We start from the raw sequence: 17,656 nt of genomic DNA, 5'->3' as shown, positions 1-17,656 counted from the left end.
TTCATGTCTGCTCTAACAGATGTGAGAGGTATGAGCAGAGGGTCAGAACTGTCACCTGCTGGCTCCAGAGCCTGCTTTAGCAGCCTAGTCTTTGCTGCAAGGGTGTGCTGGCTTGTGTTCAACTTCTGCAATGCCACTCCCCAAACTTTAGTGTTGCTTTGGAGCCAACTGCCCCTCAAGGTTAAGTGGTGCTGGCAAGGTTAATGAAACCCGCACATCTCTGGCCTGAGAAAAGAAATGCCCATTTACACAGTCATTAGACACTAGAGGGCAACAGGGCAAGCAGGCACATAAGGCCTCAGTGACCATATGAATGTGGCTAGGGGCTAAAAGAGGATGCCCTTTTATTGCAGCTACTTGGCTGATGACCAAGTTCATTTTGGCTTAGCTCAGGCAATTGGCTATCACTGTCCTAGGATGCCCTTTCTACGAGCTGATGCCCTTCCTTATAGTTGGCAGGGCACTTAAGGTGACCTGTCTTCCTGCTTATGGAGTAAGCCAGTTTTCTCAGCAGCAGCAGCAGAGGCTGTAACAGCAAGGCACATTTTTTCTAGCTGAAGCACATGCAGTTAAGTAAAAAGTAGTGTGTAAGCAAGAATAACAAAGTAGCTGTACAAGGGATATACTGTTCCTCTTGCGAGATCCAGGCACCACTGCTCAGAAGAGGGTAACAATAGGCCCTGCCTCCCTGTTGCACTGACCTTCACAGGGTAGTGGATGCTCATGCCTTATATATGTGGAATTTAGGTGACCTATGCTGGATTCCTGGCATCCTTATGACAGAAGACCTTATAGCCTGTATCACAGTAATCTAGAAACCTCAAATTTGAGGTGAACTTTAATAGTAGAACTGACTTTGGTACTAACAAAGCAACAGGCCAAGTGCTGAACTATGGGTTTCATTTTCCATAGATGTAAAAAAATCAGCAGTTGTTTCACAGCACCTTATTCCAGCTGCCCCCTTCCCTTCAGTTTTGAGGGCTTTATATGTTCATTGATTGTATAAAGTTTTTTTTCTTTAATTCCAGAGAGGTGGTGATGCTGAATTCAACCTCTTTGTTTCTCAGCTAGATGAGCTTGTTAAATGGCATAAACAATCATCAGGTACTCAATTAATCAAATGAAACTTTATTTCCATTAATTCCTATATCAACATTATGAAGTTTTTAGCTGAACAACTGATACACGTGTACAGCTTAAGCAGCTCTGAATGGAAAAATTACTGCTTACATCAACTTCAGAAGGTAAACTCTCAAATGCCACCAGCTTTTTGCTGTAGGTTGTTTTAAATACCCTGCTTCTCTTGAAGCTTCAACTTTTATATTAAAAACTGCAACCATGAGCTTTAAAAAATGAAAGCAAAGACAAATCTAAGAAATAGATTGAAGTATTCCACTGAGGTGGAGTCAGTCCTCACCTTCTCGTAACTATTAGAAACATGTACAAATATACTATTTCTCTTAATGAGACAACTTTGAAAAGAAAGGGAAGTCTAACAACTCTTAAAGCCTCATCCTCCTACATTTACATTTGGTATAAATTCCTTTTAAAGTACTGGCAATGCAGAGTAGTGCTGCCCCTAGTGTGCCAGTCAATCAAGGTATATTGGTGCAGTAGACACTGAAGATTCTTCAGCCATGCCCTGCTTTAACTGCCTTTTCTCATGGTGTATGAAAGGGAGATGAATTGTTCCTTCTGCGCTTGGAGGCTGGAGGAGCAAGATGATTTTGTGGAACTGCAGCAACCACCTTCCATCAAAGGGGCTGCAACAATGCAAGGTATGAGCCAATTTAAGTGCACCCTGGCTCCACTGCAAGAGGCATGAGGTATTGAGGTGATTTCATCTATGCCTAAAGCTTGTTCCTATTTCTGGGATCTGAAAGGGAAGCTGTAACATACAAAATTAGGTTGTTCCCGCTCTGACTGTTGTCTGTCACTGACAAATGTGGCTGCTGTGACAAGCTGCTACTTTCCATGTAGCTGTGTTGATCTCAGCGAGTCAAAGGGCTCTGTCTGTGCCCCCCACTGCCCCCACACTGGTGGGCTGCACTTGCAACATCTCTCTACAACTCCAGGACAACTTTGTGCTGTTCTAAGACCTGCTTTAACTTATTCCAGGATAAGGCAGTACCTGCTTCTTACAAAGCAGAGCATGCTAGTATGAAGAGCATTCTACTTGAAGAACAAAAGTGGAATCTGGAAAGAGGTGTCACAGCATCATTTTGGGTAATACTGACTAACTGCATATTTAATCAAGGACCATGACCAAGCAGGCATGCCCTCCAAGCCTGAAGGTGATACAAGCTATCCAGTCATCTGAGCTTTTTCCACTCAGCTGAAGAGGCACAGCAAGTGGCAAGACTCCAGCCCCAGTAAGACTGCTGCGCTAGAGACCACGGTGTCAGTTGTCTTTAACAACTCGGTTCTGGCTTTCTGTTCCTCTTCAGCTTCCTGTCCTTCTAGCATGTGGCCTCATTCATGCCATGCTGACCTAAATGGGAACCTGCACAAAGTTACAATTCTGTGCTCAGGGCCAGCATTGTAACTATTTCCAGCAGTATCCCTTATGTTAAGTGGTGCTTAGCCTACTCCAGCACTTCTTGAAAGGATTTAGAAAACAATAAAATGCTGCATAGCCTCCTTAATATTGTTACTGTGCTTCTTTTAGCAAAAATGCAGTTCTATCTCAGGCTCTAAGTCATATAAGGTAGGGGGTGAATGTTTCCTACTCTTATAACCCATTTACTAGGACAGAGTATGTAATGTCAGACACCCTCTGCCATGACTTTGGCAAGTCCCAGAGCAGCAGGGAGCTGGAGAAGGACAGGGGTCTAGCTGGAGAAGGAAAGGTCTCCCTAGGTGAGGGGTATATCCAAGTCATCTATAGTCAGCAAGATGAGACAAGAACTGGGATTATTTTGAGTCAGACATCAGCAACAACTGCAAAAGGTCACAAATGCAGCACCATTTTAAAACCAGTGCTTTGCCATAGACAAATCACAACCTACTGTTGCATGTTACATTAAACCCCACAGGTCAACGTAAATATTTTTAGCACCATTACACATCAGGAAACACATTTATGACATGCAGTGTACCTAGTGCAGAATCTGTAAGAGGGAGATAGTTCTGCTTGTGCAATTCAAGCAACATGTACACACCTCCATAAAATCACCTGATTTTAAAAGATTACAAATCTTAGACTGGAGTTGAGTTCCTAAAATTAGGTCACTGATTTGGTTCTGCTCAGACCATCATGTGATCTATGTGTTTTTCATCATTTATTTAAATGACCCTTAAACAATCTCTTGTTCTTCATTGGCTAGAAGGTATCAGTAAGAATCTATTTGTTTCATCATAAGTTTCCGGCTGTACTCGTAGGCAAGGAACAGTGCCCCATTGGCCACGAATGCACGGATCATAGTTGGCGTTAGTCCAGAATACAAGGCAAGTACACCTGGAAATGAAACCAGAGCCAGTTAGCAATTTATTAAAGTGGCTGTCTGCATCAGCTACTGTGCTCTTACCTGTGAAGGGTACTGAAGCAATGCTTCTGCTTAGAGGAGCATGAACACAGAGAGCTGAACTCAGCTGAGGTGTTAGCTGCTGACTGCAGTGGTACTGGATATTGATTTGGGAGTATCTAATGTTGTAACAGGAGTTTAACCATGTAAGGGCTTATGTTAGATGCTTATTTCAGCTATTACAAGCCTTGGTCATCTAAGATATGCTTGACAGTGGCTGTACCACAGCTGGCAAGGGGGCAGCAGGACTATGTTAGAGCTGTGCCCTAAGTCAGACTCCAGTTCTGATGAGTATCTTACCTAGCAATTGGGCTAGGATTCATATCTGCTGCCATGTATATTCTTAGACCCTCTTCCATAGCGCCTGACCACAGGCCTTTTCCAGAGAGGAGATGCTGAGGTAGATGCCTCAAGTTACCAGGCTGAATAGGGCTGTATGATAAATCAATCCTCAGCCATATATTAACTTCTAGAAGTGAAGAAAACTTCTGCATGGAACTTACCTGCTTCCTTCAATTTTCATGTATAGGTTTGGTCACGGGTAATAGAGCCCATTTCTTTATCTGCTTTTAATGCATAGCAAGCTTCTCTTCGCTTTAAGTGAATCATTTCTTGAAACAAGAGGCAGGCCCCGATGCAGGAGGTCTCAGTTTCTAGATTCCAAGCTTTCCACACTACATGAAGTAGGTATTTGTTTGCTAGGAGCAGTTATTGTCTGTCTCTAACGCATTATCACTGGACTAGGTTTCTTAAGTGATTTTGGGTATTGGAGGGTATAGATTTCAATCTGCACCCCTGTAGATTCAGTTGATCTGCTTGCATACTCACCTTCAGTTCTCACAACAGTTACAAATGTTCCCATAAAGCCTGCCTGTTTTCCAGCCATTGAAAGAACCTGAATTCTAGATTTGACACAGTCCACAGGATACACAGCAATCCACAGACAGCTGCCTCCGAAACCTCCGCTTAGTAACAAAGGAATGGGACCTGAAAGTTAAGAAATGTGCTTTTATTCACACCACAAGATTCACCAGCACATATGTAACATCATTTCATCTACAGGATTCAAAGGGAACAGAGGAACTTGCTTATGACAAAAGAGCAGTTTCTGTTCTCCCATTAACCTTTAAGTTAATTTCAAGCCACAGGTAAATTGTAAATCTTAACTAGAAACTTAAAGGTTATAAGGAGTGCCTCTTAGATTAGTGGCCATGCTAAAAAAGTATAACTCAGGATTCAATTTTGATTGTATTAACTAAATTAACTTTTTTAACACTTGTAATCACTTTCCAAGGTTAGTTGTGAAATGGTTTAGAGTAACAGTATATGATGTTACTAATCACATACACAGAGATTTATTTGGTACAGTAGAGTTATTTTGTGATCAGTCATTTCTTTCACGATGCACCCTGATTTTGTATTTCAGATCAGATGTTTGTAAACATTTTGTTACAAGTCCAGAATGCATGCAGCTGAAATCCTGACTCCAAACAGGACAAAGTATTACTGTTCAGTCTTTCAGCAGGAGACAGGCAATCTTTATTCTGGCATTATGATGGTTTTTTTCATTTCTAATTTTCAACCTCAGTGTTCTCTTACTATCATTGTAACTACATCTAATGGTGAGCATACAGTTCAGCATACATTTGAACACACTGTTCAAGAGAATGCAGCTAAATACTTCAAAATCACTCTGAATAGAAGCTGAAATGAAATAGTTCAGAGTTGTGTTACACTGTGGGGTCAGATATTTCAGCAGTTTTGTAGTGTTAGCTCACTGTATTCATTCTCTGTTTATGATACATCCTGTTTCATTGCAAAGTGGCCACTTCAATAATTCATGACTATGTATACACAAAATGCAGCCCTCCGTAATTAGTATGCCTCGTTTCCTTCATTTTGCATGTATTTTACAACTGTAGTGCATCATTAGTGTATCTTCAGGGAAGATATGCCCCCCTTTATGTTCCCCATGACAGCATGTTTAAGCCCACCTGTAAAAAAAGGCACCATACCTAATTCATCTTTTGATCTCCCAGAGGCAAAGAATGTCCGGCTCAGTTCATACCCTCCAAAGAAGAAGAAATAGCCTGGGACTTCCCGCAGCAAAGTGCTTGACAGGCCACGATAAAATCCAAGGGGACCGTCCTTTTGGATAACACCCTTCACTACTGACCAAACTGTACTGAGAGAGGTTGGTCCAGTTAGTGATACTTAATAGCCAGATAATGAGAAGTTACAGAACAACAGGCAACTGCAGCAACAGTTAAGGGTGAGACCCATGGTGCAAACAACTGAATTAAGGTAAGACTTAGAGCCAGATCCTGCTGCAAGCCCTTCACTGGCATCCAGCTTTACTAGCACCCAGAAGGTCTGCAGGCTGTGACCCTCCCAGCCACAAATCTTCTCTGGTTATCAGCGTACTATAAATGTGGCACTGAGGCAATACAGGATTTGAAGAAATAATACACAAGAAAGGGTTTCAGAGATACTGAACAGGGTGTATACTTACTTGTGCCCCTGGATTATCTTTCCTGACAACTGCATTTCATGCATGGCCTGTAGCCGGCACTTCACCAGCTCTGTGGGACAGAGGACAAGGGTGGCAAAGGCAGAGGCAAAGGAGCCTGCAGCAGCATTCTGTAGATCACTGCAAGAAAGAAACTGCAGAAGGTATTTGGGCAATGACCTTTAGTGCAGTTGAGCCACTGCACCAGCAATCAGCTTCCCAAACCTGTACTCTAAATAGCATCAGGAAAAACTGACAGTCTTGGGGGAAAGATTCTCAAGGGCAAAGGGCAGTTACTTGAACCAGAGGGAGGAAAAACCTAGTTCATCCCATTTTCTTATACAACTGAAAGACACCCTTTTGACACCAGAGATATATTGTAACCTCTATCCTTTTTGCTATACTTCAGTGATTGCAGCAGAATAAAAGCCAAGAAGGGAGGATTTGATAGCATTTATGAAGATTTCCATAGACTTGTTTTACTGGGCAACTTTTGGTTACTAATTACTTCCTCAAAGACAATAGGAGCAATACTCACCTCATATAGATAGATGTCAGTATTTTTAAATTCACCTTACCAATATTAATAAAGGCTTTCAGTGGAAGATACTAAAAAACTGAAAGCAGGCACAATGGATCACTGTGATCTTTGTATGGATGTGCTGCTATGAATGCAACCATGTGAATCAGAGACAGCACAAACATAAACCACACCACCGAACAAGACAGCACTGTCATCTGCAGTGACTCAGTGTTGTAAAATGGACTTATTTTGTGGTGATTTTACACATACCACAAATTCCGGGTTGCTAAACTGCCAGGACCCAAAAGGCTGGTACTCCAGGGCCATACTGCTTTATGATGCATTTTAAAGAGGCTCCTACAGACACTGGTGTGTTGGACAGGAGCTGCATAATGGCAAAGAAGTGGAGCATTCTTTCAGAACCCGGGAGTCAGCACAGCTGAGACTGATCTCACTCCAGCAGCGCAGAAATTCTTTCCATCCATGGGAGATGTTTGCCCTGTGCCCAGCAGTTTGATACATCTATAGTATCAGAGATTAAAGCTACAACTTTTCACCTTGAAGCATCACAGAACTCAAGTTGTGACATAAAGCAAAGCTTATGACATTCAGATATGGCAGTAATGAGAACTTTTAAAGAGGAAGAAATCAGTAACTGCCTGCAGAGCAGCAAATGGAATTTAGCACTTCTCTTTCCATTTTGTTGTCTCACTTTAGCATGAAATGAAATCTGTTGGTTGGACTAAGCATATGTTAAAAGATAAACAGAATTTAGCATTTCTCTCTTCATTTCTTTTTTTTTGTGATTTATGCCTCGGTGACATGTATTCCTTTAACTGAAAAATGTTTTATAGTTTGTCCTTGTTCTGCCCGGCTTCATACACTGACCAGGGTATCCCTAAACACAATCAGGCTAGACAAGCTTTTTTCCAAGCCATTCAAAGGTATGAACTGAAAAGGTAACTTAAAACCAAAATATTGTGGCTGCTTTTGAGAAAACTGAAATGTTATAAAATAATGAAAAAGTGGGAAGCAGTTGCTTATACATGGGTAAGAAAAATGATTAGGTTCACCTCAGTTTGTGACTTGATGCATTTTCCTCTTCAGGCTAAGATAACAGTGACAGTTTCTAAAAGAGCAGAGGCAATGAAGGTAATTGTAGTTTTTTACTTGGCATGTGTGGAAGTTAGCCAGCTTGTCAGGGCTGCTTCCCTCCCCTGCAGAACACTACAAGGGCTGCTTGACACTTCCACATTAAGAATGGGTGGGGATGTCCTGGACAGACCACATGTTCTCATCAGGGCCCTGCTGAAGACCATGTCAATACAATTCTCTTTTACATGTACATCATAAGGTGCCCCCACAATGATCCAGATGAAGAGAACAAGAAAACAGCACCAAGGGAGAATCTTTCAAGTAGACTTGAATTCTTTAATGTTTTGTCCTAGCACAGCTCTGCAGTCACACTATTTGACCTTGAATCAACAAGGCATTAAAGAGCCATCTTGGGTCTAATAAGCACCATTACCGACCAAGGAAAGAATGGTCAGATGCTAAAGGTGCTTGCTATTGCTACATACTCAAATTACATTCCCATTCTGTATCCAGCTCCAAAGACAGAGTAGTACTGTTTCACAGTTTCCTGCACTACCTTTCCTACATCCAGCATGACCATGCTGCCTCAGTCATGTGAGAAGATGGTCCTAGGACCTCTGCACATTTGTGGTGTACCTCCCAGGATGGTCACAAAAGAAGGTGAAGAAGTGAAGCATATTGCTGATAGGCCTACCTCCTACATTTTAGTGGGTAGGAAAAAGTAAAGGGTTTGTAGGCTGAGCAAGCTTTTGAACCTTAAATAAATACATTTTTAAATGCAAGACAATATTAGAAAAGTGCCCTTTCCCCTTAGTATGCCTCCCTGTAAGAAGAGCCACTACCTCCCCTGCAAAATCAAAACAACCTAGATATTAAGGGAATACTAACTTTCAGGTGTTTCAATGCTCAATCCCACGGGTAAAAATGTTCCAGGTCTTTAATACTCCAGTTAAGCTGTGATCATCTAAACCAGCCAGCTGTAGTGACTGGTTAGTGGACAGCTCTGTTACATTAGACACCCTATTGTCACATGAAGGCCTATCTTCCAAAATTTACTACACTGTACCCTGTCAGAGGAGAGCCTGGGACATCACTTGCACTCTGACAATACAGTATTGGCAAGTAGCACTCGCATGATTATTTATTTCTTTATTTTAAAATAAAAGCCAGATATTTATTACTAACCTGAGCTTTGTTTTCCTGTCTACTCCAACAATTCTTCTCACAATTTGTTGGCAAAACCCATAGCACATGAACAGAACGGAGTTCTCTGCAATGTTGGCTACAAGTGCTGGTGTGGTTCCCTTGTAGAAGCCTCGAAACCCCACTTGCTTATAGGTTTTGACAAAGCAGTCAACAAGTCCTTTGTACATGTTGGGGAATGTCTGCATCTTCACCTTTGCAGTGTCAAAGGGCTGGCCAGTCACCACGCAGGCTGTCCCACCTAGGCAAGCAGTGGAAGTTAACAGGGTGGCTGAAAGTTATCACAACTGCAACACCTCTGCTCGAGCACCAGTATTAGGAAAATCACACAAAAAGCAAAGATTAATTGATTCCCTGCAGGAAAAGACAAATGCACTGATTTTAGCACAGTGGCATCAATTGTCACTAGTGAATTCAGTTACCTTAAGGGGGAAAAAAAAAATCAGGCAAAGGAGCAGTAACAGCACGATTCTCATTAAACGTTACTTTATCTCATGAAAAGCAAGCATCTAAATGAATCAGCTCCCTTTTATAAACTTGTACTGAATTAGAGGTATTGTACTGCAATCAAGTCACTTGTGTCAATGAGTTAAGTAACATTTTCCTTTGCCCATTAATGCAGTGGTTTAGAAGCCATCTCTGATTTTACATTCCAATAATAACAAAAAAATCCCAACCCTGAAAGATTAGTAATCAAGTGATTCCTCCAGGACAAGAGGAACATTGCTGAGAGTGCTAAACTGATCATACATAATAAATTGATAACCAAAGACTCAAACCCTTTACTTCAAAACTCCAGATGGCTCTTAAGTATGTTTCTTTCCAGAGACTGGAAGAAAGTGTCAAGTATAAGCTGAAAAAGGGCAAAAGGGCAAAGTTTCTCAACATGTTATCTTTTCCAAACTGAACTGCAAGGTCAATACCCTGAAAACTTGTGCGATATTTCCATCAATATCATCAATAACCATTTTGCTCACAGTGCAGTGTTCTTCTGCAAGATCTAACTCAATTCTGTAGTTTCCAGGAAGAGCTATGTTACAGTTTTTCAGTAAGAAGCAGTGTGCAGTGATAGCAATCTATTAAAAACAGATACCTGACAGGAAGCACATGATAGGTGTACCTTATATAGGGTTCATGGCTTTGTTTTTTAGCAAGAGAGAACTGTACTAAGACATAAGCTGATCTTTAACCAAAGCACATACCTTAAATTGACATGCAGATACCTTAAATTATCTGTAAATGCAGATAACAAAGTAAGTGAAATGGAAACAAATGTGTGAGTCCAATTAGGATTAATTCTTTGACTTTTAAGTGGGGAGAAGAGTAAGCATTTGTTTAACTAGTGTTTTTTGCAATCCATTTTACGCTTTGAAAACGCATCTGTATAACATTGTTCTTGCTTCTCTGCAAAGAGGTACTTCAGGCCTTTGAGAGAAACTCAGGATCTAGCTGCCATAAAACCTCATTCCCAACCAGACGGATCATTAAAAGCTTCAGAGCAAACCGTGCAAGGAAGCATGAGGAGTTGCCTGCTCTGGAAGGATAACCAAGGAGAAAAGCAGTTGGCTCAGACCAGTAACACCCATGTAAGCTTCAAATGAAAAGCAGAGCTGGGAAGGCTCAGCCGATGTTATTTGCAGGGAAGTCATGTAGACATTAATCTACAGGACAAATGCTAGGTCCCTGTAATAAAATAAGGGCTGTTGGAAGATGTCCAGGGAAACTGGGAATGGTCTTGGAAATGTAAAGCTGAAAAATTCGGAGCTGACAGAATGGCTGTTCCAAAAAGGCTGTCATTGGAGTTGGCTCAAAAAGCCTAGTAAACTGCAGCAATGAACTTTGTAAGCATCAAGATAAAGACCAAGAGTCCTATTTATTATCTGAAACATTAAGAAAAAAATAATTCTTCCAGCCAGCAGTAAAGAGTCGTAAAAAACCCAACCCAACTACAAAATGAAAACAAACCAGAAACCCAAAAATGTCAAATCTGTTTGAGCATTCATACAAGTGTAGTCCTAATAATAACATGGCAATGGTGGGGAAAAGGGATTAGAGGTTGGGATTAGGGATTGGAAGTTGCTTAGATCCTAGGCAAAGGCCTATGACCCACAGACAGCCAAATGACTTATTTGTTCTTGTTCAGAATTTGCTTGCCTCAATATGTCATTACTTATCAGGTAGTCAACCCTGTATCTGGAGAGGAAGGTAAAACCAGGTTATGCATTTGCTGGAGGAACGAGCTGTTTGCTTACTTAATTACATTTTCTAAGGAGTGCAGAGACTGCCCCACTGGACTTGTGCTGTTATCCCTTGCTTTCTCACTGCACTGTTAACCTCCACTCTGAGAAATGACCTCAAATAACTACCATTGAATGCACTTAACACCATTAATACTGTCATATTCACAGCATTAACACTGTCATAAAGACTGTAATAGTTTTTGTATGGGAAAAAAATCCATAAAATTATCTAAACTGATTGCAATAGTAAATTAGACAAATCGTGCACCTTTTCCATATAAACACTGTCAGCTTAGAAATGTCAAAAAGACCCCTTTTCCCTGGCAGAATTCAAAACTACATCCCTCAGGCACAGACATTACCAACATGGCAATGTCAGTGAGACAGTGCAACCATTTCCACCCAACTGGTCCAGCAAAATTTTATAGCACAGACTAGACTGAAGCAGAAGTCAGTTAAGCAAATCCAACCTCAGTTCTACTACTGAGCTTCACAGCTTTTAGAGATTCACACCAGGATGTTGTCTGAGCCAGAAACCGTTCAGATAGCCTCTTGTCCCTTTCAGTTAGGGAGGGTCCCTGTGACAAAAGCAGCACCTCAATCACTCACACACTGACTTCCTTCCAAAACTCTATGGATACTCTGATTGATTCTTAAACTTGTTTAAGTAGGAGGACTTAAAGCTCCTTCCAGATGATTAGTCCAAGTAAGGTGTTATGTCTTCTTCGCTGTGTGGCAGGAGTTTCACCAAGGAGGAGCAATAGGGATACAGTTAAAACACTGGCTGAGGTCACTGCTTCTCCTCTTATCCTTAAAACACAGAAGGTGAGGCTTTTTATGGCAACTGGAAACTGCTTTTATATTTCTCAAAAGCATTAAAACTGTCTCTCAGAAGTGTTGTGCAATTAATTTCTCTCCAGCATTACCTGCAGCACCTGCTGTGAGGTCAATAGCAGCCTGAACAGCAGAGTTGATCCTCATGCTTCACAGTTGTTTATCAGTTACTTCAGAGCAAAGTCTCCCGTTTCGTGGTAGGTATGGAGATACTTGTCTCCTGATGGAAGAGAAAGATGAAACATACACAGTTTACAATAACCTGACAGGCAAAAGCATCATAGGAATGCTTTCAGATCCACTCTTCCATTTAGAGACAGAAAATGGTTGTGCTCAGGGATGAGACTTAGCATATCTGTATTTTGACCAATTTTGTTGCATTGGGCAGGTCTCCTGAAGTATCACTGCCTAGCTTCAGCTTACTGGGGCTTTCCAGCTTCTTATCTCCCTGGATCTCTCAAATGAAAGCAAAGAGTACATCCAGGGAACAGTGCTGAGAATTACTTTTATATTGGTTATAAAAGCACAATCTTCCCTCAGGTGTCTAAGGCTGGAATATTTCATGTCTGTCTCAGCTCCTCACCTATAAAGCAAAACAGAGGATGTCCTCTCCTCATGGTGAATTGCAGCTAAGAAAACTCTACCTGTGATGATACAGACACATTAGGTGGCTTTCAGAAGAGGAATAGAAAGGGAATGTACATGAACATCTTGAATTGTGTCTGGCTGTCATGTTCCTAGTGCAAGTCTCCCCCCCCAGAGTATTATAACTAAGCATTACATCTCATCTCTCAGGAAGGCAGCTGGAAAGCAGAAATACAAATGTGACGCTTTGAAATAAAACATTCGAATTAATTCAGTTCTCAAGTTTGCAGCAAGACACTTTCACTGGGCAAGCAGTTAAAACAAGCTTATTTATCTGGGGTAAAATAACTCAGCCAAAGAGCTCCCACTGTTTCAGAACCATGCTGCTGAGCGACACACTTCGCTGGCGGTACTGTCAAAAAGCTGCATGAGTCTTAAAACCCACACAAATAAACATGTGAATTAGTGCCTCATTGGCTTTTAAGCCTGTCTTCAAGCACAGTACATCAGTAAACAGAACAATTTTCACTCCTCTACCTATTGTAATGCTTCTTTTGAAGCCTGTTACCTCCCAAAATATAGTTTGGCATAATATGAATGGGAAACATAATTCCCAGTAGGCTGCATTGATAGAATCATAAAAAGACACATTGTATAAACCACAACCTTTGTAAAAGAAACATAGACACTTGAATACAACCAAGGCTTTAAGAAAGCCTGTCTCTAGACAGATTTATTATTCTTGAACATTAAAATATACACCGGTAGGTCAAATACTGTCATTCAGTGACTTTACCCATCCAATCTGTTACATAAATATAAACATAACGAGTGTAAAATAAAATAAAACATTGTTCTTGCAATAAGTGGTATTAGCACATGCAATTTCAAAATTGTGGCTTCAGATTTGAACTGTTTTGTTACTGACAGCACAGCACACTAGATGTTACTTCCAAACAGAGGCTCCAAGGCCCAATTACACTTTGTTATCCTATACGTCTCGTTAGTTTTCACCCTGCACTCCACAGTTTTGCTCCTCATTTAGGGGGAAAAAACCCAAATCATCGAGACAGACTTTGAATGAAAAGAATTACTCGAGAGCAACAATTGCCTGTGCTCAGTAAAATGTACACTGCTTTCATCACGCTGAGTGCTTATCGACTCGAGCCAGTCCCCAAAGAGAGCACATGCCAGATCGCTCACAGAAAACTTGGCAGCAGAAGGAAAAAAGTATATACCTATAAAAATATGGACCTTTTAAGAGACAGGAAAGTTTAGTTGTCTGATCCATATCAGCACAGTGCCACTTTCAGAAGATTTAAGTCTTAGTCAAAACTAAATTAGTATTATATAAGTACATACCTTTTTTTTTCCTGTTTGCAATAATACTACTATATGAAAAGTTGCTTGTAGGTAGAACGAGGCAGCAACTGCTCTGTTACTTCCAAAGCAAATCCAAGCGTCAAACCTGGAAACACAGAAGCATTAGTTAGTGTAACAGGTCTTGCAGAGTCCTCTGCCCGCAGATGTTATTTCAGCCCCAGATGTTTCTCTCTGCTGATGCACTCTCCGAAGACCGAGACGCACCCAGAAGGCAGCGCTGCTCCTTGCAGCAGCCCGCGTGGGCAGGCCGTAGCTCCGCTTCCCAAGGTCACAGCCGGCCGGCACCCCGGCGGCAGCAGCAGCCGGGCTCACCGCGGGCTGTCACACGTGCTGGCGGCGGGAGCGCACAGACCGCTCCCGGGCCACACCGCCAGCTCCAGCCTTCCTTAGGGAGGAAGGCTCAGGACTCCCGTTCCGCCAACACGCGCCCGTTTGGAGCAGGAAGCCCCGGCCTGCGTTCGGCGGAGGCCCGCGGTGGCAGAGCCCGGCCGACCCCGGCCCGGCGCCTCTGCCGGGCGGCCGCGCCCGCAGCCGCAGCTGCCGAGGGGCCGCGCATCGCCGAGCCCGCGGCCGCCGCGCGTCCCGGGCCTGCCCGCGCGGTCCCGAGCCGCGGGAACCCTCCGGGCCGGCCCGCCACCACCCCCGCCCGGCCGAGCAGAGGGCGAGCCCGCTGCCCCCGGCCCGCTGCCCCGGCCCGCAGCCCCCACTCCACCGCAGCCGCCGCCCGCCCGAGCCGCCTCTGCCCCGAAATAGGCGGCGATGGAGGCGGCGCGGCCCCGCCGCGGCCCGGGGAAGGCGCGGGCCGGGCAGGCGGCGGGGGGGCGGCGGCGCTGGGTTCTGTCTAAGCTGGGGCTGGGCTGTGTTTCGGCTTACTGAACAGGATGCAACCGAATTTATGAATTAAAACCACTTATTTTTTATTATTATTTTTAAATTTCTTGGTGGTTTTGGTCTTTTTTTTAAAGTTTTTTTTTTAATTTTTCTTATAGTTGGGTGATTTTGTTGTTATTGTTGTTGTCGGGGGGTTTTTTTGTTTTGTTTTGAAGGATTTATTTAGGAATTGCGTACCCTGAAATAACAACAATTTGTGTATGCAGAGGAACTGCTATGACTCCCGAGACACTCTCCTAAGCTGTCACTGTCATGATCCCGGTGTTTCGGATCTCTGAAGTGGCATAGAGTGACCTAAACCACTATGACGAGGGCTAATACTGCTTTTCTCAGCTGAAACTACACAACTTTTTTTCCCCTTTTGATTTGCAGTTACCTGAAATGCTTGTGATAAGGCTCATAATGAACAATGTCTGGTTGAAAGCAGAAGGACGCTGTACAATCTGTGGCAAGGTAAATGAGCAGTAGCCATAATCAGTGATCAGTCATACCTGAGATACTCTGCCAGAGCAGGCTGTGTTTCTGGGAAGCACTGTATGCCCTGTAATCCCTGTTGAGCTGTATATGTGTTTGCATGGGTTGAGACACGCAGACCTACATATTTCATCTTAGATCCATGGTGTTTTCCACCACATGAAACTGATGGCTCCTACTTTCGAAGTGCAAACCAAGGAAAAAGCAGCGTAAATGAAGTTATAAACTTAAATGTACCTTTTCCCCCATCACTTTTAATTAACTGCAGGGTTCACATTTTATTTTCTTATATGTTTATGTAACATACTGGTTGGAGGGGAGCTTAAAGACCATCTAGTTCCAAACCCCCTGCCATGGTCAGGGACACTGTTCATTAGACTGAGTTGCTCAGAGTTTCATCCAACCTGCCCTTGAACACTTCCAGGAGCATCCACAGCTTCTTTGGGCTACCTGTTTCAGTGCCTCACCACGCTCACAGTGACGAATTTCTTTCTAATAACTAATCTAAACCTACTCTGTTTCACTTTGAAGCCACTCTCCTGCTCTCCTGTTGGTTTCCTTCGGGTCTGGAAGGCTGCATTTTGGTTATCATCTTGAAGCATTCTCTTTTCCAGGCTGAACAATCCCAATTCTCTCAGCCTTTCCTTGTAGGGGAGATGCTCCAGCCCTTTAATCAACTTGGTGTTCCTCCTCTGGACTTGCTCCAACAGGTCAATGTCCTTCCTGTTCTCTTCACCCCTGAGCTGGATGCAGTACTCCAGGTGTGGCAATTGTTAATGAAGAACAGCCTAGGTTAAAAATTATTTTAGAAATTGAATTTTAATTTCTTTAATGAAAAAAAAACCAAAAACAAAACCAAAACCTGAGTCTGTTGTAATTAGTGATTTTGAGTTAATTGTGCATCTCAACCTGCAATACTTAGAAATTACTGTTTCATTGCAAAGAATTTTTACCTGTGTGCTGAGTTCTTTTTTAGCAGAACTGCAGCACTGTTGGAAGATCCAGTTGGTGAAAGCCATCTAAACTCCTAATGCAATGAAGCTTGTGATTAAGATGCCATTAAACCACATGCTGTCTGCCATAACATTTTGCCAGCTGAAACATCAGGCCTTGAGCATTTCAGGGTGCTTCTTCATAGCCACATTCCTCGGGCAGACCACCAGGCCCGATCTGCTCTTATCTGGCCCCGGTATAAAAGATGGAGACGGTGACAGTAGCTGGAATGTTGCCTGGGAGCGTTTACAGCCCTGGAATGCAGCACTACAACGAGCATATCGCCACCATGTGGCTATTTCTGCTGCCTGCACCCGTGGCGACTCAGCCGAGCTGTACCCTTTGTCCATGCACTGCGCTGTTGTGGAGGGCTTTTTTGTTTTAAAGAAGAATTTATTTAGGAATTGCATACCCTGAAGTAACAACACTTTGTGTGTGTAGGAAGACCATGGAAGAACTGCCATAACTCCCGAGAGACTCTCCTAAGCCGAGGTATCAATTTGTTTGGAGCTTAACTTTGAGCTTCCCCTCAAAGGATTTAGGCATGACAGAAATGGGACATGTGTGCAGAGACTTTGGCTTGTAAGTGCTTTTCAGGAATGTGGAAGTTCTTCCTGGCACTCAAGGGGTCTGGTGTGACAGAGTGGCACAACTCCTCTTCAACTGAGTATTTTAGCAGTGGAGGGATGGGTAACCTCTGGGAGATGGAAAGCTGTCAGGGAGATGCCATGGAAACTTGTCTGATGCAGGAAAGGAAAGGGTTCCCTTGCAAGGTGTGTTTCTGTCCATTCTGCAGGGTACCAGCAGTCCAAGGCTGTCTCTTGGGCCCTATACCATCTCCAGCCAACCACAGAGAAACATTTGCTCCCTGTAAGCCAGTTTGCCTTTCCTAATTCATAGGGAAATCCTCATTGTCCAGGAGGACTAATGTCAGTTCGTGGCAAGTATTGTCCCAGAATAGCAGCCAGAGCTGCAGAAACATCAAAACTCACCCAGCACCTTGCAGTGGATGTTGTTCAGACCGTCTGGAGAGGTGGGTCAAGCAGGACACTACCACGTGGGCTTGGGCATGGAGAAAAAGTGCGATGGCTTTTGCAGGCAAGGCCTTACGCAGGGACAATGGTTTGTGTACTGATGTGCTACGGTCAGCTGCAAGAGATGGGACAGTGCTGGCCATTCCAGAGTAGATTGCACTAATGAAGTGAAGACTTGGGGACATTTTGGAACCATTTTTCAGAAGGATGCATGCCCTACCCTAATGTCTCTCTTGCACAGAGGAGCCCAGAACTGGACACAGCACTCCAGATGTGGCCTCAGCAGGGTTGAGCAGAACAGGATTCCCCCGATCCGCTGGCAGTGCTCTCCTAACACCCCTGAGCTCCTGCCGCCGAGCGGCAAAGCT

The 17,656-nt window shown here is 43.2% G+C and overlaps 1 protein-coding gene across 2 annotated transcripts; it reads right to left on the bottom strand.

Annotated features, from left to right (window-relative positions):
* Nucleotides 1-1,108: 1,108 nt before the first annotated feature.
* Nucleotides 1,109-14,695, bottom strand: SLC25A15 (solute carrier family 25 member 15). 2 transcript variants are annotated; one of them, XM_039567051.1, is made up of 8 exons: nt 14,609-14,695; nt 13,876-13,981; nt 12,021-12,148; nt 8,837-9,095; nt 6,037-6,174; nt 5,540-5,709; nt 4,353-4,511; nt 1,109-3,457 (listed from the first exon to the last, which is right to left on the bottom strand). In XM_039567051.1, exons 3-8 carry the CDS (start codon nt 12,073-12,075, stop codon nt 3,333-3,335), a joined length of 906 nt encoding a protein of 301 aa, XP_039422985.1. In that variant the 5' UTR covers nt 12,076-12,148; nt 13,876-13,981; nt 14,609-14,695; the 3' UTR covers nt 1,109-3,332. The 2 variants fall into 2 exon arrangements, with proteins under 2 accessions (XP_039422985.1, XP_010398673.1); XM_010400371.4 differs by lacking the exon at nt 14,609-14,695 and adding an exon at nt 14,101-14,381.
* Nucleotides 14,696-17,656: the final 2,961 nt, after the last annotated feature.

The sequence above is a fragment of the Corvus cornix genome, chromosome 1, assembly GCF_000738735.6.
Source record: "Corvus cornix cornix isolate S_Up_H32 chromosome 1, ASM73873v5, whole genome shotgun sequence".
NCBI lineage: Eukaryota > Metazoa > Chordata > Aves > Passeriformes > Corvidae > Corvus > Corvus cornix.
The sequence above is the reverse complement of the archived record's forward strand: the minus strand, read 5'-3'. Positions and strand labels throughout refer to the sequence as shown.

Excerpts from the sequence above, each read along its gene's own strand:
- SLC25A15 (XM_039567051.1), bottom strand. The coding sequence starts at position 12,075 with ATGAGGATCAACTCTGCTGTTCAGGCTGCTATTGACCTCACAGCAGGT. Across the intron at positions 9,096-12,020 it reads CCTCACAGCAGGTGCTGCAG|GTGGGACAGCCTGCGTGGTG; the intron begins GTAATGCTGGAG and ends CTGCTTGCCTAG. Across the intron at positions 4,512-5,539 it reads GAGATCAAAAGATGAATTAG|GTCCCATTCCTTTGTTACTA; the intron begins GTATGGTGCCTT and ends CTTAACTTTCAG.